We start from the raw sequence: 26483 nt of genomic DNA on the forward strand, positions 1-26483 counted from the left end.
TTCAGAATGTTGGTAAGAGTTTAATGAAAATGAATTATGTATCACACATTACTAGTACCATGATGATGCTGTCATCAGATGCATTATAACTATAATTATATACTCTGAAGGAACTTATAATCTAGTAAAGTATATGCACAAAAATAAATGTTTTAAAATGCAATATAGCAATGCCATAAAGCAGACATGAACAAAAAGCTTGAAATACAGGAGAGAAGAGGCAAAAATTTTTAAAGGACAGTTGAGATTCTGAGTCTATGGAACTCAGAAAACAAACAGTGGAGCCATGAATAAAAATTTTAAAAGTAGAGAATAGACAAATAGACTTGAAGGAGACAAAGAATTCCTATGTAAAAAGCAAAAGCTTTTGTTATGGTGATGTCATTTTCCCCCCCAAAAAATTCAAGAAATGTTACTCACATCATTCCTTTTTTTATGCTCAATAAGCAAATAAAGAGCAAATATTTACAAGTCCCAATTCAAATTAAATATAACACCAGAAGTGAAAAATGGGTTCTCTAAAATCATGAGTTTCACAGAATTGCAAGGAAAACTTGCTAACTGACAAGTTATCTTAGTTACCGTCTATATAAATTCAATTCAATTTTCTATTCTTGTGAAGTCTTGTGCTGGGCCTTAGAGGCATATGGCGCTTTATTATCAGTGTTTAGCAGTTTATCATTCAAGCGTGTGTTACAGCAAACCTTTTTCACATTTAAAAAAATACAAAAGCCAATATGGATCACCACAATTCCATTTTCATAAAACTGCCAACATGACCCATGTCATTTCAAAGAAAGTTTTCTGAAAAAATAAAATGGATAATTTACCTAAAGATTTTATTAGTGATAAAAATCTGTTACATTTGAATAATGATGAGTCAATAAGACAAACCAAACTTTTACTAGTGAATGAAAATTTTCAAACATATGGGGGAAAGCAATCACATGAAAAACAACTTTTGTATTAAAAGAGTTTATATAAAAGAAATTTTACTGTAATATACTCAAGTGCTTGTGTGTTAGAGAATGCTGTTCTGACTTACACTAAGAAAAGAGCAGATTTCCTTTTTCCTGAATAGTTCTCAGTGGATACCCAAACCAGGTATTAGCATCAGGCTATCCCGTATAGAGGTCACATGGTATTTTCTGTTACCAAACACTGAAGAATGTATTGTCTGTTGTTCAGTTTAAGGCAAAAAGAAAGCATAGTACTACTCTCTAGAAGGGGATTCTGATCAAGTAAGGATGTCAATTAAATAGCTCCTTTTGAATTACTTAAAAAGAGTAAACTCAGAGGTTTTGAATATTTCACTCCATAAATCTGCCAAGTACTAACAGATTTATATTAACTTTGTAATATGGCATTAATGAAGTTAATCAAATCAAAGTAGGTTTTAGGCAAACCTGTTGTTCTGATGTAGTCCTTTCTTAACCAAAAATTAGCAGAAACATTAGGAAATAGTTAGCTATTAGATTTACTAGTAACTCTCTAGCTTACTTACTGATGATATTCATGGAACTATAGTTTGTTAACCTATTTTTCTGAAGGAATATTTATTCACCTGTTTATGTATATAGTGCTTTTATGTCTTTTAGTCAATTAACTAGGAGTAATTTAAAGTTGAAATTATGAATTCAAACAAATAATTTAACAGTTTATTAGTTCCAGGTACAAATGTTTCTACTACTAGTAACCACTGAAAGATCTGTTGTCAATCGCTGTGAGTTTTTTTATTCAGATGATAATGAATTGTGTTTTTGAAAGGAAGGGGGAAAGGAAAAGGAAAAAGAAAAGGAGAAAAGGGAAGAAAGTATGGGAGGGGAAGACAAAAATAAAATGTCAGTGCTTTATAAGGAAAGGAGTTTTAATCAACAATCATAATGCACTATGTTGGCTGGCTTTTTCTTTTTTATATTATTTAGCATGATTTTAAATGGAATTTCTGCTCCTGGCCTACTTGTTAGTAATACATATAAAATGCTGATGATTTATGTGGATGTTTTGTATCTTGCAATTTTACTTAGGTTATTATTTCAACTAGTTTTTTAGTTGATTCTTTAGGATTCTCTAAGTATACCATCATATCATCTGCGAAGAATAATGGTCGTTTCCTCATTGCCTACTTTAATTCCTTCAATTTCTTTTTTTTTTCTTATTGCTAAAGTTAGCATTACTAATACAATATTAAATAACAGTGACAATGGGGATACTTGCTTCACCTCTGATCTTACTGGGAAGGTTTCTAACTTATCACCATTGTAGATGATTTTTTTTTTTTTGCTGAAGGTTTTAGGTAGATACTACTTATTTTGAGGAATGACCCATTTATTCTATGCTTTCTAGTGTATTTAATAGGAATGGGTGTTGCATTTTGTAGAAGGCTTTTTCTGCATCTATTGAGATAATCCTGCGATTTATGTTAGTTTGGTTACTGATATGGCCAATTTATGCTGACAGTTTCCTAATATTAAACCAGCCCTGCATTCCTGGTATAAATCCTACCTAGTCACAGTGAATGATCCTCATGATATATTACTGCAATCTCCTTGCTAGTATCTTATTTAAAACTTTTGTATCTGTATTTCATTAGTGAAACTGGCTTATAATTTTCTTTCTCTGTTTTTGTTCTTCTTGGCTTAGGTGACAGTTTCATAAAAAAATTTGGTAGGACTCCTTCTCTGCCTTCTTCAACTTCTTTTTCTGATGAGATTATTTGAAGATTCTATTCCCTCTTTTGTTAATCTGGGCAACTTGTATTTTTGTAAATATTCATTCATTTCACCTAGATTGTGAGATTTATTGTCATAAAATTGGGCAAAATAGCTCCTAATGATTGCTTTAATTTCCTCTTCATTGGTGTTGTGGCTGGCCTTTTCTTGATAACAAGTGTGAGGCTATAAGAATATTAAATCCAATGACTAATCATACAGATGTAAAAATGGTCTGTAAAAAAAGTATAATTTTCGTTAACACTGGTACATAGCCTCTAAATCAAAGAGTAAAACTGGACATTAATGGATACAAACCTTTTATGATAACATGGGGCATACTGGGAAAGGGACAAGAATATGTGTATGCACTGCTATAAGAAATTTTAGAATGGGATAAGATTGAAATAGCAGTTAGGAGAGTTTGTATAGTGAAAGTAATGTAAGGAGAGTCTGTCCATGCCCTATAGTATGCTGAAATACTCTTATGTAATAATAGCTGCCTTTCACATTAGGCAATTTTTTAAGGGGAAAGGAGGGGAACTAACAAGTATAATTTTCTCCCACAAAAATACTAATATTTATTATGAAATCAATATTTAACTATTTTCAATGGGAAAAGAGAATAAAATGTACCTAGAGTAAAGGTACATAGTATTAAATCAATTTCTGAAACTCCTTCAAAAGGACACAATTCACAAGGCAGGCTTCATTAATAATGGAAAATAAAATACTGACTTACCCAACTTGAATAAGTTCATTCAGCTTTGTAGCATTCTTATCATCCATGCCTTCAAATAAAAAAAGAAAATACTCAAATAAGAACATGATGCAAGTAAATCATAAAGTTCAAGTCTTGGATATTATTGCTTTAAGGATCAAGTCCAGATTCCTTGGCTTGGTATTTAAGATACTCCACAATCTAATCTTATCCTTTTTTACCTAATTTTCAACTTACTATACTATCAACATACTTTTATAACCCAACTAATTTACCCACAGTCTTTGAAATGTGCATTTGTCTGCACCACTTATCTGACAATTAATTATGTTCAAATTATACATTTTTGTGTCTTCTGACAAGAGTGGGAATAATATTGTACACATATATAGTAGATACTCTTTCAGTTTGTTTAATGACAATTTGCTAGTTTCAGAGTTTTGTAGTTTCACAATTAATGTATGCCTCATTTGAATGAGATATATTGTGCTATAAAGAAGAATAGGGTTTGGAACTGTTTCAATACATTATTTTTTTAAAACCCTTACCTTATGCAGTATTGATTCTAAGTCAGAAGAGTGGTAAGGGCTAGGCAATGGGGTTAAGTGACTTGCCAGGGTCACATAGCTAGGGTGTATCCGAGACCAGATTTGAACCCAGAATTTCCCATCTCCAGGCCTTGCTATCTATCCACTGAGCCACCTAACTGCCCTTCCAATATATAACATTATGACAATAAAAGGGACAAAATTAATTAAAAAACCAAGAAATTGTGAGTTGGGAAAGTATCTTTGGTCTGCATATATGCAAGCACATTTAACTCTTTAACATTCCCTGTCTAGTGACACTACAGTTTGTGTCATAAAGCATAAACTCAGAAAACAAAACAAAGCCACTATTTCCCTGGATCCATACTGTGTATGTAGCTGTTGCCAAGAGAACAAAACAATGCCAAAAAATGCAGTTCTTCTAATCTTGAATACCAAATAAAAATAAAAACTGCACACCTATTTTTGGTCATGCATTACTGACTATACACTTAAGCAATTGTTAATAACTAAATCTAGATCCCTTATAATAAATAGAGAAGGAAGTAACCTGTCGACTATAAAGATAATTTTAGGGTTGTGACTTAAAATTTAGATTTAATTGGTCGCCAAGGGAAATCTCAAATAAAATACCCAAGTCAGTCTGGAAATTTATGGTAATTTAATTAATATTGAGAGAAGGAATTTAAGGAGAAGGAGGAAAGAAGATATAGGATTTCTCCTGCCTGGCCTGTGCCAGAGGGAGTTTAAAAATCCCTGCCTCTAGGTCTCTGAAGAAGATTAGAGGCTTCTAAGGGAATAAAGTTGGAAAGTAAAAGAGAAAAACTGAGCCAGAAACTCACCACCAAATGGGACAATAGCTTGTAGCCATGCTAAGATGCCGAAAGGCCCAGCACGCTGCCACCAGCCAACTCTCCACCGCCAGAAAGGTGTCCAATAGAGGAAGAGAGCCAGATATATAGACCTTTCACTCTTGTGTCTCCTCCTCTAAATGCCCATATCTTTTAGAGTTCTCATCTTCTTTGATTAGATTATATCTTTAGAGTTAACACTTCTTTGTTAAGTTCACCTTTTGTGAGTTACTTAACCTTTTTGTGATTAATTTAACCTTTATAGTTACTTAACACCTTTTTGTATTAAGATCTTAAAATAGACTTAACTTAAAAGTTCTAGCTTCACTATAAGGTAAGAGTTAAGTACCTTCATTGTTAAATCAGGAGATTACAACTTTATCTTCCCCTAAAGTACGGTCTAAGTAGGGTGGAGTAATTTAACATTCACAACCCCCCCTGATTTTATTAGACTAAGTATCTTCATTGTTAAAATAGTAGTAATAGGAAGTCGATCCTGAGGAATTTATCAAATTATCTGTGTTCCAAGGACAAGAAATTATATGACTGCCAAGTGATACAATTTCTTCAATTTGACAAAAACCCAGAATATTCTGCTTTTTAAAAGACCATCTGGATAAAAACTGTAGGAAAAACAATATTAGCTGATATTTGCTAGTACTTTTTACAAAACTATACACTTTATCTCAATTGATCTTTACAATTACCTAAAGAGGTCAGTATTATTTACAAATATTACCTTCCACCTCCACATCTCTCATACCTGTCCCTTCTCTATACTCACAAAGCCATGACCCTGGCTCATGCTTTTGTCACAGCTTGCCTGGACTTAATCTCCACCCCAACCCTCCATTTAGCCTCCAAAATTACTTTTCTTGTATCTGATTGGGTCATCTCAATCAAAAATTGCCAATGCCTTTCCTTCATCTCTTAAAACAGTACAAACTTTTAAGAAAGAAAATATGGTCTTCCACAATCTGACTCCAACCTGCCCTCTCTCTTTATAGATTCCTTTCTCTACTTGTCATCTGTGCATTCCCTTCCCGAGCTTGTACAATCTAAGTTATTCAAGAAGCAAAGACTTACTGAACTGAATGGAATTATCTCCATTTTACAAAATGTGAATCTTTGAGAAGTTGTGATTTGCCCATGCTCACCATGTAAAGTAAAATACTGAATCATTTAAGCCTGTAAATAAAATGGTAAATCAACTTTTAAATAACAAGTACAGGAAATTATGCTTCTGAGACTATATTTGAAAGGAAGGAATAGGAAGTCAATCAAAAAGTGCCAGGGATCATACCAAATACTAAAGATACTAAGAAAGGAGAAAAATCCAAAATGCCAGCATAGTCCCCAGGTTAGTTAAATACAATTGTTCATATAACTTTACCACTAAAATGAAAACCAATCTGAAGACTTCATGAGAGAAAGGAAAACTTACAACTTTCAAAAAGAAAATTCACTTCAGCAATTTTATTTGGAAAAATATACCTCTAAACCTCTAAGAGTTAAAGATAGAAGAAATTGATGGGATAATATAATATATAAGAAAATAAACATAAAATCAATAAGTACAATACTGCAAAATGTAAATGGAAACAATCATAAAACAGTAATAAAACAGAATGCTATGAAATTATGCTGAGCTTGGCCCTCAAGAAGAGATATGAGAATGCACTTTGACCTCCAGTACTTGTGGAAATTGGGCACTATGAGTGTGGCACACTGCATATAATGCCAGACTTTTTTGATATGTTGGTTAGTTTTACTAAATTGTTCTTCTCCTTTTAAAAAATTCTTTATTATAGTTCTCTGTGAAGAGAAAATGGGGTAGGCTACATTTGCAAATGTAGCTGTTGTAAAAAAAAAAAACTATCAATTTTTTTTAGTTAAAACACAACATACACAGAAACTTAAACACAAGTGTTATGGAAATAGCTCCAAACAGCAACATGTATATATACCATTAAAGCAGGAATTATATTGAACTACAGCCTCACAGCTAGAGTACCAAACTTGCTTCCAATTCTACGCAACCTTTACATAATAATGTAAAGGTTAGAAGAAATCAGAAATGTTTGCTGATTGATCAGAAATTGGATATGCTTATTCATAATGCACTCTCACTACTCTCTCAAGACAGTCTGTAGGAACACACCTTGAACACATCAATTAATCAGATACTTAATAATGTTCCAGTCATGAGCAACCTAGTATGATAAGCATTGTAGAAGACAAAAAGAAATAAAGGGTGTAGATATTTCTTTGCATAACGGAGAAGATATAACATAAAAGTTTAAAGTTAAACAATTTATAAAATAATATTAAAAACAGCAAACATAAGAGATGGCATAAAACAGTACATGATTGAATAGTTTGAGAGATTAGAAATGGGCTACTGCTGAGTTGGAACACCTGAAGATGTAAAACTCCTACATGAGGTCAAGTCAGATTAAACTGTATTAAAAAAAGATTTCACAGAATAAATGAAAATACAATATATAATGTTAGTTTGAGGTTTTCCAAGTTAATAAAAAGCCTACAGGGAACATTTCTATTTGAATTTTACACCAGTGGCCTAGAGTGACAAAGGTGGTTTCACAGAAGAATATAGAATTGCTGGAATCTGAAAGATGAAGAATATTTAACTACATGGGAAGGAAAGGTAAGAGTATGAAGAACAGAGAAATGAAATGAAATGACCACTCTGGATAGAGCAGAAGGTTTTCCCATAGGAGTTAGAAGATAAAAGCTGGTCTTCCGGGTAAACATGGCTGCAATCTAGACGCCACACGCTTCCTCTCCCCGGCACCAAACAAAATAGACTACATCAAAGGGGCATAAAAATCACCTTTGGAGGAACAGAAGGACTCCCCAGTACCCCAAAGAGGCGAAGGTCCTTGGGGTTTGAACATTTCCACATTATAATAAGGAGGAAAAGCTTGCACAGAAACATGAGACACCCTTCCCCCCCCCACCTCCCCCACCAAACCAGAGTGAGCTACCGGAGCACTCACTGGGACAGTGAGTGAATGGGGAACATCTCTGTCTGGGGGGGGGGCACTCCAGGGTCCTTGGGATCTGGGGGCTGTCTCAGGGCTGTTTCATGGGAGAATCCTACGCTGAGCACGGGGGCCGTGGAGCTGTATTCTGGGTGGTTGCGCTGAGTATCTGGGCGGAGCTAAACACCAGGGGCGGACCACACACTGATTATCTGGGCGGAGCTGAACATCTGGGCAGTTTGGCTGTGATCAGGGCCCCAGCTCTCTAAGAAACCTCGGAGGCTGGGAAGAACTAGTCTGAGGCAACCTAAATTCACAGAAAACCCGCCCATATCACCCAGACCCCAGACCAAAAAAGAAAGCGGAATAAAACCACCAAAGGGATGGCTCACATGGCCCAAAATCAAGCCTCTAGGAAGAAAGGGAAAAAGGTGACTATTGAAAACTTTTATGGTGGGAGTACCCAAGGAAAAGAAGAGAATGAGGATGAAATCGAAAAAAAATCAGAACATGCCTCCCAAAAAGGAAACTATCAACAAGCTCTGGAAGATCTCAAACTGGAGCTTACCCAATAGATGGAAACCTTCTGGAAAGAAAAATGGGAGAAAGAGATCAGGAGTCTGATAGATAAGACTGCACAATTGGAGAAAGAGCGGGAAGCATACAACAGAAGGGCAGACAAAGCTGAAAAGCAAAACCAGTCCCTAATGACCAGAATTAAGTAACCTGAAGAAAGTGAGATCATAAAACAGCAAGAATCAATAAAGCAAAGCCAAAAAATTACTGAATTTGAAGAAAACATATAATATCTCACTGAAAAGGTCACAGATTTGGAAAACAGAGGAAGAAGAGACAACCTCTGAATTATCGGTCTCCCAAAAAAACCAGAGATAAACAATAACCTCAATGTTATTCTACAGGAGATTATTGAAGAAAACTGCCCACATGTTCTGGAGCAAGAGGGCAGAATAGAAATAGAAAGGTTTCATAGAACACTCTCTATAATAAATCCCCAAAAGATAACCCCTAGGAATGTAATTGCCAAATTCAAGAGCTTCCAAGAAAAGGAGAAAATCCTACAAGAAGACAAGAAGAGGAGCTTCAGATATAAGGGGGCTCCCATAAGGATCACACACGACTTAGCGGCTAACACACTAAGAGACCGCAAAGCATGCAACACAATATTTACAAAGGCAAGAGAGCTGGGTCTCCAACCAAGAATCAACTACCCAGCAAAATTGACTATATATTTCCAGGGGAAAGTATGGGCATTCAACAAAATAGAAGACTTCCAAGCATTTGCTAAGAAAAGACCAGAACTTAGTGGAAAATTTGATATCCAAGCACAGAAAGCCAGAGAAACATGAAAAGGTAAATATGAAAGAAAGGGAAAAGGAAAAAGATCTTATCTTTTTCTTTCAGTCAAACTCTCTTCTATAAGGACTACATTTACATCAAATTATATATATTACTATGTGGGGAAAATGTTTTGTGTAACTCTCAAAAATTGTATGCATCATAAGAGTAGTTAGAAGAAACATTGGGGCATTAAGAAGATCTGGTGAAAGTGGGGGCAAAGAAAGGAAAAGGGGGGGGGGAACCGTCGATAATACTAAGATTTACTTCAAGAAATAGGGGGGGGCCTTAATAGAATAATCTTTCCATATAAAGAAACACATGGGAAGAGGAGGGGAAGAACTCTCATATGAGGAGAGGAAGAGAGCGTGAAGTGGAATTACTTAAACCTTACTCTCAATGAAATCAAATCTGAGAGGGAAGAACATCTAGATCCAGTGGGATCCTGAATTCTATCTTATCCAACAGGGCAAGAAAGAAAGGAAAATTAAGGAGGGGGTGGGGGAAGGGAGTATAAAAAGGGAAGGAGAGGGGGGAGGGGAAGGGAGCATAAGAAGGGAGGGGCTAGAAAGGGAAGCATATCAAGGGAGGGGATTAGGGGGACTGACCCAAAGTAAATCACTGGTTCAAAAGGATATAGCTAAAGAAGAAAGGTCAGAACTAGGGGAAGATATCAAAATGCCAGTGAATCCACAAGTGACAATCATAGCTTTGAATGTGAATGGGATGAACTCACCCATAAAACGTAGACAAATAGCAGATTGGATTAGAACCCAAAACCCTACCATCTTTTGTCTTCAAGAAACACATATGAGGCGGGTCGATACTCACAAGGTTAGAATTAAAGGTTGGAGTAAGACCTTTTGGGCCTCAATTGAGAGAAAGAAGGCAGGAGTTGCAATCATGATATCTGACAAAGCCAAAGCAAAAATAGACCTGATCAAAAGGGATAGGGAAGGTAAATATATTCTCTTAAAAGAGAGTATAGACAATGAGGAAATATCACTAATCAATATGTATGCACCAAATGGTATAGCATCCAAATTTTTAATGAAGAAACTAGGTGAATTGAAGGAGGAAATAGACAGTAAAACCATAGTAGTGGGAGACTTGAACCAACCACTATCAAACCAAAAAATAAACGAGAAAGAGGTAAAAGAGGTGAATGAAATCTTAGAAAAATTAGAGTTAATAGACATATGGAGAAAAATAAATAGGGACAAAAAGGAATACATCTTCTTTTCAGCACCACATGGCACATTCACAAAAATAAATCATACACTAGGTCACAGAAACATGGCACTCAAATGCAGAAAAGCAGAAATAATAAATGCAGCCTTTTCAGATCACAAGGCAATAAAAGTATTGATCGGTAAGGGTACATGGAGAGCCAAATCAAAAATTAATTGGAAATTAAATAATATGATACTACAAAATCAGTTAGAGAAGAAATCATAGAAACAATTAATAATTTCATTGAGGAAAATGACAATGGCGAGACATCCTTTCAAACCTTATGGGATGCAGCCAAGGCAGTACTTAGAGGAAAATTCATATCCCTGAGTGCATATATTAACAAATTAGGGAGGACAGAGATCAAGGAATTGGAAATGCAAATCAAAAAACTTGAAAGCAAACAAATTAAAACCGCCCAGAAGAAAACCAAACTGGAGATCCTAAAAATTAGGGGAGAAATTAATAAAATCAAAAGTGATAGAACTATTGAGCTAATAAACAAGACTAGAAGCTGGTACTTTGAAAAAACAGACAAAATAGACAAAGTACTGGTCAATCTAATTAAAAAAAGGAAAGAAGAAAGGCAAATTAACAGCATCAAGGATGAAAAGGGGGACCTCATCTCCAATGAAGAGGAAATTAAGGCAATCATTAAAAACTACTTTGTCCAACTATATGGCAATAAATATACCAGCCTAGGTGATATGGATGAATATTTACAAAAATATAAATTGCCTAGACTAACAGAAGAAGAAATAAATTTCTTAAATAATCCCATATCAGAAAAAGAAATCCAACAGGCCATCAAAGAACTTCCTAAGAAAAAATGCCCAGGGCCTGATGGATTGACCAGTGAATTCTATCAAACATTCAAAGAACAGCTAACTCCAATACTATACAAACTATTTGACATAATAAGCAAAGAGGGAGTTCTACCAAATTCCTTTTATGACACAAACATGGTACTAATTCCAAAACCAGGCAGATCAAAAACAGAGAAAGAAAATTATAGACCAATCTCCCTAATGAATATAGATGCAAAAATCTTAAATAGGATACTAGCAAAAAGACTCCAGCAAGTGATCGGAAGAATCATTCACCATGATCAAGTAGGATTCATACCAGGGATGCAGGGCTGGTTCAATATTAAGAATACCATCCACATAATTGACCACATCAACAAGCAAACCAACAAAAATCACATGATTATCTCAATAGATGCAGAAAAAGCCTTTGATAAAATACAACACCCATTCCTATTAAAAACACTGGAAAGCATAGGAATAGAAGGGCCGTTCCTAAAAATAATAAACAGTATATATCTAAAACCATCAACTAATATCATCTGCAATGGGGATAAACTAAATCCACTCCCATTAAGATCAGGAGTGAAACAAGGACGCCAATTATCACCTCTATTATTTGACATTGTACTAGAAACACTAGCAGTAGCAATTAGAGAAGAAAAAGAAATTGAAGGCATTAAAATAGGCAAGGAGGAGACCAAATTATCACTCTTTGCATATGAAATGATGGTCTACCTAAAGAATCCTAGAGATTCAACCAAAAAGCTAATCGAAATAATCAACAACTTTAGCAAAGTTGCAAGATACAAAATAAACCCACATAAGTCATCAGCATTTCTATATAATTCCAACACAGCTCAGCAGCAAGAACTAGAAAGAGAAATCACATTCAAAATTGCCTTAGACAAAATAAAATACTTAGGAATCTATCTCCTGAGACAAACACAGGAACTATATGAACACAACTACAAAACACTCTCCACACAACTAAAACTAGACTTGAACAACTGGAAGAACATTAACTGCTCATGGGTAGGATGAGCCAATATAATAAAAATGACCATCCTACCCAAATTCATCTATCTATTTAGTGCCATACCAATGGAACTTCCAAAAATTTTTTTTATTGATTTAGAAAAAACCATAATAAAAGTTCATTTGGAAGAACAAAAGATCAAGGATATCCAGGGAAATAATGAAAAAAAAATACAAAGGAAGGGGGCCTTGCAGTCCCAGATCTCAGACTATATTATGAAGCAGCGGTCACAAAAACAATCTGGTACTGGCTAAGAGACAGAAAGGAGGATCAGTGGAATAGACTGGGGGCAAGCGACCTCAGCAAGACAATATATGACAAACCCAAAGATCCCAGCTTTTGGGACAAAAATCCACTATTTTATAAAAACTGCTGGGAAAATTGGAGGACAGTGTGGGAAAGATTAGGTTTAGATCAACACCTCACACCCTACACCAAGATAAATTCAAAATGGGTGAATGACTTGAACATAAAGAAGGAAACTATAAGTAAATTAGGTGAACACAGAATAGCATACATGTCAGACCTTTGGGAAGGGAAAGACTTCAAAACCAAGCAAGACTTAGAAAGAGGTACAAAATGCAAAATAAATAATCTGGAATACATCAAATTAAAAAGGTTTTGTACAAACAAAACCAATGTAACCAAAATCAGAAGGGTAGCAACAAATTGGGAAACAATCTTCATAAAAACCTCTGACAAAAGTTTAATTACTCAAATTTACAAAGAACTAAATCAATTGTACAAAAAATCAAGCCATTCTCCAATTGATAAATGGGCAAGGGACATGAACAGGCAGTTCTCAGCCAAAGAAATCAAAACTATTAATAAGCAAATGAGAAAGTGTTCTACATCTCTTATAATCAGAGAGATGCAAATCAAAACAACTCTGAGGTATCACCTCACACCTAGCAGATTGGCTAACATGACAGCTATGGAAAGTAATGAATGCTGGAGGGGATGTGGCAAAGTAGGGACACTAATTCATTGCTGGTGGAGTTGTGAATTGATCCAACCATTCTGGAGGGCAATTTGGAACTATGCCCAAAGGGCGCTAAAAGACTGTCTGCCCTTTGATCCAGCCATAGCACTGCTGGGCTTGTACCCCAAAGAGATAATAAGGAAAAAAGACTTGTACAAGAATATTCAAAGCTGCACTCTTTGTGGTGGCCAAAAATTGGAAAATGAGGGGATGCCCATCAATTGGGGAATGGCTGAACAAATTGTGGTATATGTTGGTGATGGAATACTATTGTGCTAAAAGGAATAATAAAGTAGAGGAATTCCATGGAGACTGGAACAACCTCCAAGAAGTGATGCAGAGCGAAAGGAGCAGAACCAGGAAATCATTATACACTGAGACTGATACACTGTGGTACAATCGAAAGTAGTGGACTTCTCCATTGGTGTCAATGCAATGTCTCTGAACAATCTGCAGGGATCTAAAAAATATTATGCACAAGCAGAGGATAAACTGTGGGAGTAAAAAACAACGAGGAAAAGCAACTGCCTGACTATAGGGGTGGAGGTGATAGGACTGAGGAGAGACTCTAAATGAACACTCTAATGCAAATACCAACAACATGGAAATGGGTTAGAAACAGGAACACATGTGATAACCAGTGGAATCGTGCACCGGCTATGGGAGAGGGAAGGGTGGTGGTGGGGGCGGGGAGGAAAAGAAAATGATCTTTGTTTCCAGTGAATAATGTTTGGAAATGACTAAATAAAATAATGTTAAAAAAAAGAAAACAAAAAGATAAAAGCTGGAAAAGTAACCAACTAGATAGAGTTTCAAATGCCAAGCTAAGGTATTTTGATTTGATCTTATGAGTGGGATTCAGAAATGGGTTTTAGATAAGGGAAGTACATAACAGAGGCAGTATTTTGTAAAGATTCATCTGGCAACTGCATGCATGATGGGTCACAGAAGGGATCAACTAGCAGGAGCTAATTTAGAGGCTACTAAAAAAATACAATTGGAATAAAGTCAGGGTGATAGCAGTGGGAATATGTATTTTAATTTAAAATCTAAGAATTTTTGAATTTTTTTTGTTTGAGACTGTATTTTTATAAAAATCAAAGAATTTTGTTTAAGATTTTACTGTTATAAAAAATTCAAAGATTTTGATTCTGTTTGAGAAAAGATCTTCAAGAAAGAAGCTTGAAACTTTTATATCCAGAGAATGAACTGTTGCAGAAAGATGCCGAAAACCTACACTTCATCAAGAAGATCAAGAATGAACTTTGGATGTGATTGATTGGACTGAACTTTTGATTGAACATTTATTGTAACTGTACACATTTATGCCAAAAGGGACTGCCCCTAATTTGGCTTTCTGTCAATGCGCCTAGCAAACATTGGTTTTGCTTTCTTTTCTTTTCTATTTCCTCTCTCACTATTCTAATTTCTCTTAGAAAATTGAATATTGTGTATATCTTTAGTTAGAAGTGAATTTAGAACTACAAAATGATTATGTTAAATGATCAATGGGGAGACTAGTCTCCCAATGATCATCAGGGGGGGATTGTAAACCTTAAAATTTCTTAGACTTATAAATGTTGGAAATTTCACCATTGGGAAATTTCATACCTGAAAAATTTCCTCTTGATAGTGGGAACTCTATTGGAATGTGAACCCCATTGGCATGGGAGGTTCCTCCTCCTCCCTTCTTAAGATTACTTTAGGACAGAAACCTTTTGCTGAACAATGGAAAGGGCTTTGACCTATGCTTAAGCATAGAACAGGAATTAATTTGAGTCATGATTGATTTTAGAATTGATACAATAGAGATACTTGGAATGACAGAACCAGGTCTTGGAAAATAAAATTTCCACCCCACTCAGTCCTAACAGGATTTAGGAAGGGCTGCAGCAAAGGATCAAGATTTAATTATTTGAGAATATGACCTTCAATAGACATGTGCAAAGCCACAGACCTCTGGGCGGTCCTGGGTTAAGCTAGAGCCACCATTGGCACGGGGAAGACATGGACAGTGATTGGTAGATGTGAGAACTGAGGGGAGGGAACTTGGATGGTTTCCTTAAAGATAGAGGGGTCTGAGGACTGAGGGGTGGTTGGTTGGAGAGGTTTTTGGTCTGAGAGGTGGTGCTTGGAGGATTGGCTCTGAAGGAAGCTGGAGGTGGAGGCCCCTGAGACTGTTTCTCCATTTTGGTCACGTGAGTAATAGGGACTGATCTCCTTTCTTTGCCCCAGCTATCTAAGGGCTTGGGCCTTTTGGCCCAGCCTAAACAGAAGGGGTATTTAAGCCCTATTCCCTTCTCTCTCCTTTCTCTCTCCCTCTCTCTCTCTATCTCTAATACCTTTCTTCATCCTGTTTGTAATTAAACTCCATAAAAGGTTGACTGCTGACTTGAGTTTTCATTTAGGAATTACATAGCTGAATTCCTTGGCGACCTTAAATTAATATATATCAGTCTTTTAAAGTGATTTCCTTTTCACAAATAGAAAAGGAAGAATTAGATGAGTCACTGCAAAGGCAGAATCAATAATACTTGGTTGCTGACTGGACATTAAGGGTGAAGGAAGGAAAGGAAACAAAGGTAATTTGGAGCTTCAAAGACTAGAATATTAGTGATTCTATATGAGAAACAAGTAAAAAAATAGATATGAGGGGTTTGGGGGGGAAGAACATCAGTCAAAAAGCATTTTTTTAAGTACTTAATATATGCCAGAGATAAAAAAAAAAAAAATATATATATATATATATATATAAAACGACAGTCCCAACCTTGGAGGAGCTCTTAAAAAAATTTTATGTTTTGATCATTCAAAATCTGCTTTCTCACTTTCCCACTCCAATTCTTCAATGTCAATTAAGAACACAAGTTATAGTCAAAACATGTATGGTCAATCAAAGCATCCACATTAGTTATGTCCTAAAAAAATATAGTATTCAAGGTAGCCAAATAGCATAGTGGATAAAGCACCAGGCCCGGAGTTGGGAGGACTGGGGTTCAAATCTTACCTTGGTGCACAGTCTATTACTAGCACCAATGTTTCACTCAGTATGCTCCAGGCCCTACCTATCCCCAGACATCTGTCTGTCTGTCTTTCTCTTTTTAAACTGAGTTGGGCTAAAGAAGTGACCCCACTGTGATTTTTTTCTGGATTTCAACATTGGGATTTGGTCTGGTACTTTTTTTTTTTAATCTGTTTGGAGAAGTTTTTGGAGATGAGTTTCCTGCACTTTCTTCCTTCTTCACCATCTTGGCTCTGTCCCGTGAGTCTTGAAAGAAGCCAGGGAAACTAGGAGATGGAGGCAAGGAATGAGAGCTTTCCAAACATGAGAGTCAGCTAGTGCAAAGTAACAGAGACAAGAGTGTTGTGTCTGAGGAACAACAATCTTTTCAGTCCTAATGAGAATTTTTCAGGTCTGCCGTTTCAACTTACACAATTCCATCAAATTCTTTCTAGACTTCTTTGTACTTATTCATTCTTTTTTGATATTATATCACATCATTGTACTATGATTTATTTCTAATTCCCCTTTTACTAGATATTTAGGTTGCTTTAATTTTTAAAACTTATAAGTCTTGGACAAGCAGATTTTTATTCTTGCTTTTGATAGCATTCTGACAACAAAGACATAAGTTTTAGATGCACTAAGATGATAGGAAGCATTCATTTATGGATATGACAATATTAGACAATTAGGATGTAATTTTAAAGTTTTCTCTTACAAATAAATGACTAACCACTATATAGAAATCATGAGTTGTTGTGGAGGATAATAAGGGTAGCAATTCTGAGAAGAATGCTCTAGTTTAAGGGACTTTAAGAATTCCAGCAAATTGGATTTCCTTTTTCAAAACAACAGTGTACCCTAAGAATTCCCACACCTGGTCACCTATCCTGTGGCTGACCTTTTTATGTGTTATAGCTTCAAATTAAAAGAGGAAAGATCTTCCTTTTCTATTTGTAGTCTTAGGACTTAGCACAGTAGTTAGCATAAAGTAAGCATTTGAAAAATGCTTTTCCATTCTTTCCATTCCATTCTGCTCTTTTGCTCATTTAATTCAATACTCTGCAGCTCACAAGGTACTAAAACTCAGACTTCATCTAGTCTACCTAGATTAGAATGTGCTCCTTATTTTAACCAGCTTTGTTCAGACATCACGGCTGTCCATTTAGTTCCACGACTAGCCCATTACAGATTTTGACTTTTGCTTCATAAATGCAACTGCCTGGACCTTTGTTAAAACCGAAGGTCTGAATCATCAGCCACCAACCTCTGTTTGCTTTTCCCATCATCCTTGCTCCATGAATTGTAATGGAACATCCTAGTTGAAACTCCTGTCCCAGATCTCATGGACCACAACTATAATCCCCTGCTGAATTGCAATATGGAGATAAGAGGGAGGGAAGAAATCATATACCAATGAGAACTGTCAATGGAAATTCAGACTCACAGAAGAATTGATTTTCCCAAGACCTTTTAAAATGCAAGCTGCTAAATTATTAGGAAATAACTCCAATAAGAGGGACTATTAATAGAAAATCTGTATGTTCCACTTTAAAAAAAAAAGTTGTCCCACATTATAAAGCATTTGGACAAAAGTGGGACAGAAACCAGGAAGATTCATTCCTAAGGCAATTTTCTAACCTTTGGAAATATCTCTGGAATGAATAATCAAATGAAATAATATATCTAAAGGACTTTGCAAACCTGAAAGGATTTTATTAATGATATATTATAAAGATAATACAGTCTTGGGGCAGCTAGGTGGCTCAGTGTACAGAACCAGGTCCAGGGATGGGAGGTCCTAGGTTCAAATCATACCTCAGATATTTAGCTATGTGACCCTAGGCAAGACATTTAATCACAATTACCTATGCCTTACTGCTTTTCTGCCTTGGAAACAATATTTAGTATTAATTCCAAGTCAAAAGGTAAATATTTTTAAAAATAAAAAAATAATAGTTTCAAAAATATTAGCATATTATATGATACTCCAGCCTTCTGGCCACCCTTGAATACTAACATGAAGCCCATCAAGCTGAAATCATAAAACAATAAAGGAATTCAGGGAGGAAGAGTGAAAATAGAAATCGACATTCCCCTATTCCTTCAGAGAGTTGGCATTTACTCTGTTTTTGTTATTCTTGCCTATTTTAGAAATATATTCTCCTTAAAAGTAGGGCTTTGTCTTGGGAAAGTATTAAGGATATTTCTAGTCCACAGTTACCAATAAGAAAAAATTAAACAATTCTTTTTAAATCATCTAATCTTCATTTACCCTTTTATCTTTTGGTCTGGATATATGATTTTATAGGTAAGAATCTCCCTAAAAAAATGCAAATGGCAATTATTCTGCATTATATAACCTAACAAAATTGCCTGGAGTACTGAGAAGTTGTCCAGGGTCACAATCAATAAACATTTATTAAGTGACTACTATGAAAGAAGGGCAGCTCGGTGGCACAGAGATAGAGGGTTTGGGTCTGGTTTCAGAAAGACTCATCTTCCTGAGTTCAAATCTGGCCTCGGCTGTGTGACCCTGGGCAAGTCACTTAATCCACTTCGCCTCAGTTCCTCAACTGTAAAAAGATAATACAATTAATACAGAGCTAGAGAAGGAAATGGCAAGCTACTCCAGTATATTTACCAAAACAACCCCAAATGGGGTCATGAAGAGTCAGACATGACTGAAAAGACTGAACAAGAAAAATTTTGAGACAGACATTGTGCCAAGTTCTAGGATCACAAAGCCAGGATGAATGGAGAGGCAGGACATAAATGTGAGTCTTCCTGACCCAAAGCCAGCTCTCTCTATTCACCATGCCATGCTAACTCTTTATAAACTATTTATATGTAACATTTAATTTTTATTCAGAAAACCACTTCCAAAAAAAGATCATCATTTGCTAACTTTCAAATACTCTTCCCATTCTTTTAGCCTGGAAGGTAGGAGTTCTTTATCTTTTTGTGTTCTGACCCCTCAGCATTTCTGATGAAGATTAGGGATCCTTTCTCAGAATTATGTTTTTAAATGCCCAAAATAAAATACATTAGACTGGCAAGGAAATTAATTATAATGAAGTAGATATCAAAAGTTCATGGACCCGCGAGGTTAAGAACCCTTGCTGCAAGACATTCTGAAGACTGGTACAATCACAAAAGAACTACTCTCATCAAACCATAAAGCTACTGGGAAATATTTTAAGACAAGAGATAATACAACCCAGCACTTACATAAGGGCACATCATTTTAAGAGTAATTTTCCCTTGCTATATGTAACATACTCACAGCCCCCAATCTTCTTCCTCAATTCTCCATAGCAGATTAATCCATAAAGTTCCTGGGATGATTTTTTCAGTCCTCGAGAAAACACTGAAAAACAAAAACAGAAGAAAACTTTGCAAAATTGAAATACAAAAATGTTCTATATAGGTTAAATAGGTCAGGTGAAAAAAAAAAGTTAGCAAAATTTTTTTTCAAAATAAAGACACTGAATAGTTAGCCAACATAGCAAATATATAACTATATACTGAAGAACTATATAACTATATACTGAAGAACTATATACTGAAGAAAAAGTTCATTCCCAATGATGAGTCTTCAAAGGGCATATTTAAATTCAGTTCTCATTAATTTTTTTTCTAGACCCTCTCTGAAAACTCCATATTTAAAAAAACAAAAAATTCTGATCCCATTTGAATTTGTTTGAATAACAGTGAGTATCTGAATTAAAGCAAACATTCCTAGCCACATAAACTTGAGCCTCTTATTTTTCTCTCCTAAGTGTAGCAGGAACCTACCCGCAATCTGCCCTAGGTCAAGGCAGAAAGATGAACACAGCAAGTATGACAATCCTTTATTCGTTATACACCAAAGAAGATAAATGGGGCACTGCCTCCCTTAATTCTTTTATGCACTAATATTAACTATTTTTTTTATTTTCCCCAAGGCAATCATTCAATATTGGATCATACTACTATATGTAGGGACATGAAGGAAGGCGTAGGAAAGAAATTAAAAGCTGAGTACTGGGAAAACCTGGGACAACAGACTGGGAAGCATATTGGTACATTTTAATGTAAATAAAAGACCATTAAAAAAGGTAAGGAAAATATGATGATGATCAAAAAAACACTTGAACATCTGAAATAGGAAAAGAGATTTGAGCTCTTATTTTAAAAAATGAAAATGTCTATGAAATCAAGACATAATGCCTTTAACTCAGAATTCTGTGGCTGCCTTTTTTCCTCTGAACACTCAGATAAACTGAAGCAGTATTACTGCTCTGGTCACAAGAAAGGGTTTGACAAAGGATTACAGAACTGATCATCATGATCAGTCTGGGAGCAATAGTGTAGTAAACCAAATCATCATGTAAACACACTAACACTGGATCATTTCAAAGTTAATGCAAAATAAATGTATATATCACTAGAAACAGATTTGCATCAAAATAGGAAACTTAAATAGCAGATGATAACAAGTAATCATGGTAACTACCTTAGTGTGACACATACTGGAGTATTCACAGATATCTTATTGATGATCTAATGTTAAAGTGAAGAGGGGAAATGCAATCTTCACTCCTGAATGTACTGCTAGAGATTTGAGGCATTAGGACAGAAGAACAAAATAGTGGAAGAAAAATCTAAGAAATCTGAACTATTGTGGTCTCAGAAACAAATCTTTGGGTCTATCCTAGAATAAAACTGAATCCTTGGAGTGGCCACAGAATCAAAGACAACTTTTAAGGATGCTCCAAGAGTAACTGTGGTTCAACTAGAATATCTTCTAGAATACTTTTGGAGCAAAACTAGCCAAGCACAGATTCTGGAACCACATAAACTCATTGAAATGGAACCAGAAATTCTAGCAGTTATAGCTGCTATAAAAACATATGCAGAAGAATTGGAAATTTAGGGGATGCTCATTATTAGGGAATGGCTGAACAACTTGTGGCATATGACTGTGATGGTATGCTATTATTCCATAAGAAATAATAAACTGGCTGCTTTCAGAAAAATCTGTGAAAACTGACATGAACTAATAGGAGTGAAGTGAGCAGAACCAATAGAACACTGGTCACAGAAACAGCAATACTGTACCCTGATCAACTCAGAATAACTTACCTATTCTCAGCAACACAAAGATCCAAGACAATTCCAAACAACTAAAGATGACAAATGCTATCTCCAGAGAAAGAACAGTTAAGAGTATGAAAACAGAATTTTTTTTTACACACCACTTTTTTCTTTATTTTTGTGTACATTTATTTTGTCTTTTCTTTTGAGTCTGTGTTTTCTTTCACAACATGAATGACATGGAAATGCTTTGCATAACTGCACATGTATGTACAATTAGCTATTAGTCATTTCTAATTGCTTGCCTTCTCAATGAGAGAGGTGAGGAAGGAAAGAGAGAATTTGGAACTCAAAATGTTAAAAAATGAATGTTAAAGGGGCAGCTAGGTGACTCAGTGGAGAGAAGTCAAGTCCTGGGTTCAAATCTAACTTCAAAATACTTCCTAGCTATGTGACCCTGGGCAAGTCACTTAAACTCAATTGACTAATATTACTGGACAGCCTAAAAATATATAAACATACACACACATATATAATAGAAGACTGTTTATATTAACAATCATGTGAACCATAAATATGTTCCAATTATTTCAAAGTTATGACCAGGGGGTGAATTATTAACCAAAGAACTGAGAAGACCACAAAAAGTAAAATAGGTCATTTCAATTATAAGAAATTTAAAATCTGGATAAACCAAATTAATACAATTAAGAAGAAGTTAACTGGAAAAAATCTTTATCAAATATTTCTGGCAAGGGACTAACAGTGATAAATAGCATTTATATCTACTTTAAGGTTTACAAAACTCTTTATATATTTTATCTCATGTGATCCAAGGTGGTGAGTCAAATGTGATGAAGGGTATGATTATTCTTTAAGAGCAGTAGGAAAGTTGGAAAGAGGGGAAAGTCAGTAGGTTAACAAACACCAATGAGGCATTGATACTGAGATTAATTGGTGATCTGCAACTGTAGCTCACGGGAAGAAATATGGCTAGATATCTATCTAAATATCTGGGAATCATCTGGATTATATTTTGTCTTTCTCTTACCTTTTTCTATTTTGGAAAAACTGTCCCAAAACATAACTCTAAAGCGTGTATTACCAAACAAGAGATAAAGAAGATTATGGGAAGCAAAATAGATTGTTTTAATCACATGAAATTAAAATTTTTGCAAGAATTAACTAATGAAGCCAAAATTAGAAGGAAACTAAGGGAAAATTTTAACAAGTTTCTCCAATAAAGACCACATTTCTGAAAAACGTAGGCAACTAAGTTAAATTTTCAAATAAGACCCATTCTCCAGCTGAGAAATGGTTAAAGTATATGAACAGGCAGTTTTTAGAAGAAATTAAATTAAAGCTATCAATAGTCACATGAAAAAATGCTCAAAATCATCACTAATTAGAGGAATTCAAATTAAAACATATTGAGATACTGGCTCAAACCTATCAGATTGGCTAATATGACAGACAGAAAAAGAAAATGACAGAAAATGACAAATGCTGGAGGGGGTATAGAAAAACTTGGACAATAATGTACTGCTAGCAGAGTTGTTTTCCAGAATTGTTGGACTAGTTCACAATTTGGAAGTATGCCCCAAAAGACTATAAAATTGCACACGCCTTTTGACTTAGCAAACCACTACTAGGTCTGTATCCCAAAGATATCAAAGAAAAGAGAAAAGGACCTATCTGTACAAAAATATTTATAGCAGCTATTTTTGTAGTGGTAAAGAATTAGAAATTCTATCAATAGGAGAATGATTAAACAAGTTGTGGTAGATGATTGTGATGGAATACTATTATGGTATAGGAAATGACAGGCAGAATGGTTGCAGAAAAAACCTGAGAAAATGTATACGAAGTGAGCAGAATCAGGGGAACACTGTACACAAGTAATAGTACTATCGTAAGGCTGATCAACTATGAAAGACTTAGCTACTCTGATCAAGGGACTGATCCAAGACAATTCCATCAAAGGATGAAAAATTCTCCAGAGAGAAAGGTGATGAACCCTGAATGAAGACTGAAGCATACTTTTAAAAACTTGCTTTATTTTTATAATTTTGTTTCCTTTTGCAACATATAAATGGAACAGTTTTGCACAATTTCACACGTATAACTGATATCATTAAATTGCTTGCCTTCTTAGGGAGGGGAGAGATGAAGGGAGGAATATGGAACTCAAACTTTTTTAAAATAATTGTTAAAAATTTTTTACATATAATTGGGAAATATTTAACAAAATAAAAAATTTTAAAGGGTATATCCTTAAAAATATAATTTTTCTAATTCTGTATTACTGCAGGATATTAGCACTGTTATCATATATATATATATATATAAATGTCTCACTATAGTTTCTATAGTTAAAATTTATTCATGTTACTAGAAACTCTGTGAAGACAAGCAAACATATTTTATATAATTCACAAAAACTGAATCACCTATATCTGTTTTTGTGAATTAAAATTAGATTATCTAGTCCAACTCCATTTTATATATGAGAAAAAAGAGGCCCAAAGGGGTAATATCTTGCCCATAGTCACACAGTACATTGTTAGGACCCAAAAAGACCTTGCCAAGATAGAACATTAAGTCAAAATTAATAAGAGGAAATATAACAAGGACAAATATAAAGTCTTATATTTAGCTTAAAAAAAAACAATTAAAAATTTTAAGATAGGGGTGGCATGGCTATATATCACTTCATGTGAAGAGATCTATTAATTTTGCAAGACTGCAAATTCCATGTGAAGGGAAACTGAAAAAATGTAATTCAATATTAGTCCATACTGAGAGGCACATTATTTAAGATTGGGTGGGGGTTGGGGGAACAACCAAATAATTATACTCATAAGTTGTCAGGCCACAATGGGAATTTTATGTTCATTTTGGGAGACATATTTTAAGAAATGCACTGAAAACTAGAGCACATCCAGAGAAAGGGGAACATGTTGAAAAAGGAACACAAAGTCATGTCACATTCAGATCAGCGGAGGAACAAAGGCTATTTATTTAGTCCAGTAAAGAGAAGACCTAGAGATAATCCAATAGCAATCATCAAATAGTTAGTTGAAGGGTAGCTGGACCACCAAGGGACTAGATTTGTTCTGTGTGACTCAAGAATTACAAGAAGTTGTAAATAGGATCAATATGATGAAAATCTTCCTAAAAAGAGCTATTAAAAAGTGGAATGGACTACCTCAGAAGAGAGTAAGTTCACTCTCATTAGGACTTAAAAGACTGGAGGCCCATTTTTCAGATTTGTAGGTGGTTCCTTGTTCAAGTGTGAGTTGTAGTACTTCTAAATGCCTTCTTTTTTTTTTTAAACCCTTACCTTCCATCTTGGAGTCAATACTATGTATTGGCTCCAAGGCAGAAGAGTGGTAAGGGCTAGGCAATGGGGGTCAAGTGACTTGCCCAGGGTCACACAGCTAGGAAGTGGCTGAGGCCAGATTTGAACCTAGGACCTCCCATCTCTAGACCTGGCTCTCAATCCACTGAGCCACCCAGCTGCCCCCTAAATGCCTTCTTAAGTCCCTTTCAATTCTGAATTTGTTATTCTATGACCTCAGGACTTAAAGGAAAAAATGAACTTAGTTATCACCTGGTCTAATGCTTTCACTTTTCAAGTGAGGATACTTGGGCCCAGAAAGATGAAGTGACTTTTTTCCAGGTTATAAAGTCAGTGATGCAGAATGTGAATCTGGGTTTTTTGAGTCCAGATCCTATATTCCTAACATCACACATCACGGATAGATTTTTCTTGATCTCTGTTTCTCTATAAATCTGTCCATAGTCGAGTGGGCAGTATGCTCTTCTAGTTCTGTCTCACTTTTGTAATCTTGTATGAGTCAATCCCCCACCCTCTGGGTCTTGATTTGCTCATAAAAATGAAGCATAAAGATTAGATATTTTCTACAGTCTTTTTATATTCTAGACAATTTATGATTAGTATGTACACACTGTTTTTTTGTTGTTTTTCTCAAGGTAAGGAATAGTTCCAGGAAAATGGTTTCTTATAAAACTTTCCACTTAATAGAAAATGGAACCATTGAATGTGAAGGACCAATTTTCTTTACCAAACTATGTGACCCAAATCAGAATTCATTTGATTCCTGACTTAGCCACCTCCTCAGAAACTGACTCAGTCACAAACTCACCATTATCAAAGTCGATGTATTTGGTGATCTTGTGCCAGGTACGGTAGTAGAAATGCCGGACCTGTTCTTTGTTTTTCACCATGCTTGCAGGTTTGCCTTTCTTCTTATACTTCAGAGCAATGTTGTTCTGAATTGCTTCAAAGTCTTTCCCATGCTGGAAGATAAAGGCCAAGTTAAAAATGCAAGAGATAAAAACAATGTGACTTCCTGTCTCAAATAGATTCTTTCTAATCCTTACTTATCCAGCAGGAAAAAGGGGAAAAAGGACACTGTAGGAATGTAATCTATTCTTTATAATTATGTTCATACGCTGACTTTCTTTTCAATAAAATCTGATAGAGGACCAAAAGATAATTAATATACATTAAATGATGAACACAAAGGAGGTAAACTTTATAAGAGATATTTAAATTGTATCATATATTTGGATATTTTACTGAGAGTTCCCCAATTAAGAAGTATTAATAAGAACATTAGGTCATAGATATCCCACAGAAGGCAATAAAAAAGATTCTGAAGCTCAGAGAAATTCCTAATTTTAATCTGAACTGAAATACATAGATGTTTAAAATTTTTTCATATCCCCAAGAAAAAACATTCCACTTTCAGAAATAGAAAGCAGTACATACTAAGTGCTCAACACCTTTACTTTACATATCAATAGGCATTAAGTATAGAATTTTAATAGAACGATTCGAGATATAGTAACTGTAATCTATAATAATCTTTAAGGGAATAATTCTGAATTTCATTCCCTTACTAGTGGTGGTTGTTGTTCAGTCATGTCCAACTGTTCATGACATCATTTGAAATTTTCTTGGCAAAGAGACTGGAGAGGTTTGTTATTTCCTTCTCTAGCTCATTTTACATATGAGGATCTGAGACAGAGTTAAATGACTTATCAGGGTCACACAGCTAGGAAGTGTCTGAGGTCAGGATCCAGCACTCTAATCATTGCACCACTTAGCTGCCCTACACT

The 26483-nt window shown here is 35.2% G+C and overlaps 1 protein-coding gene across 6 annotated transcripts in view; it reads right to left on the reverse strand.

Moving 5' to 3' along the window:
• The window catches only part of CRAMP1 (cramped chromatin regulator homolog 1), a 125276-nt gene that overhangs the window by 52515 nt on the left and 46278 nt on the right, over positions 1–26483 (reverse strand). For all 6 annotated transcript variants that reach the window (XM_007499336.3, XM_007499335.3, XM_056805654.1 and 3 more), the window contains 3 exons: positions 25505–25658; positions 19543–19626; positions 3454–3502 (listed from right to left, as the gene is read on the reverse strand). In XM_007499336.3, the coding sequence (XP_007499398.2) occupies positions 3454–3502; positions 19543–19626; positions 25505–25658 (287 nt within the window). The remainder of the gene's footprint in view (positions 1–3453; positions 3503–19542; positions 19627–25504; positions 25659–26483) is intronic.

This window comes from Monodelphis domestica, chromosome 7 (genome assembly GCF_027887165.1).
Source record: "Monodelphis domestica isolate mMonDom1 chromosome 7, mMonDom1.pri, whole genome shotgun sequence".
Classification (NCBI taxonomy): Eukaryota; Metazoa; Chordata; class Mammalia; order Didelphimorphia; family Didelphidae; genus Monodelphis; species Monodelphis domestica.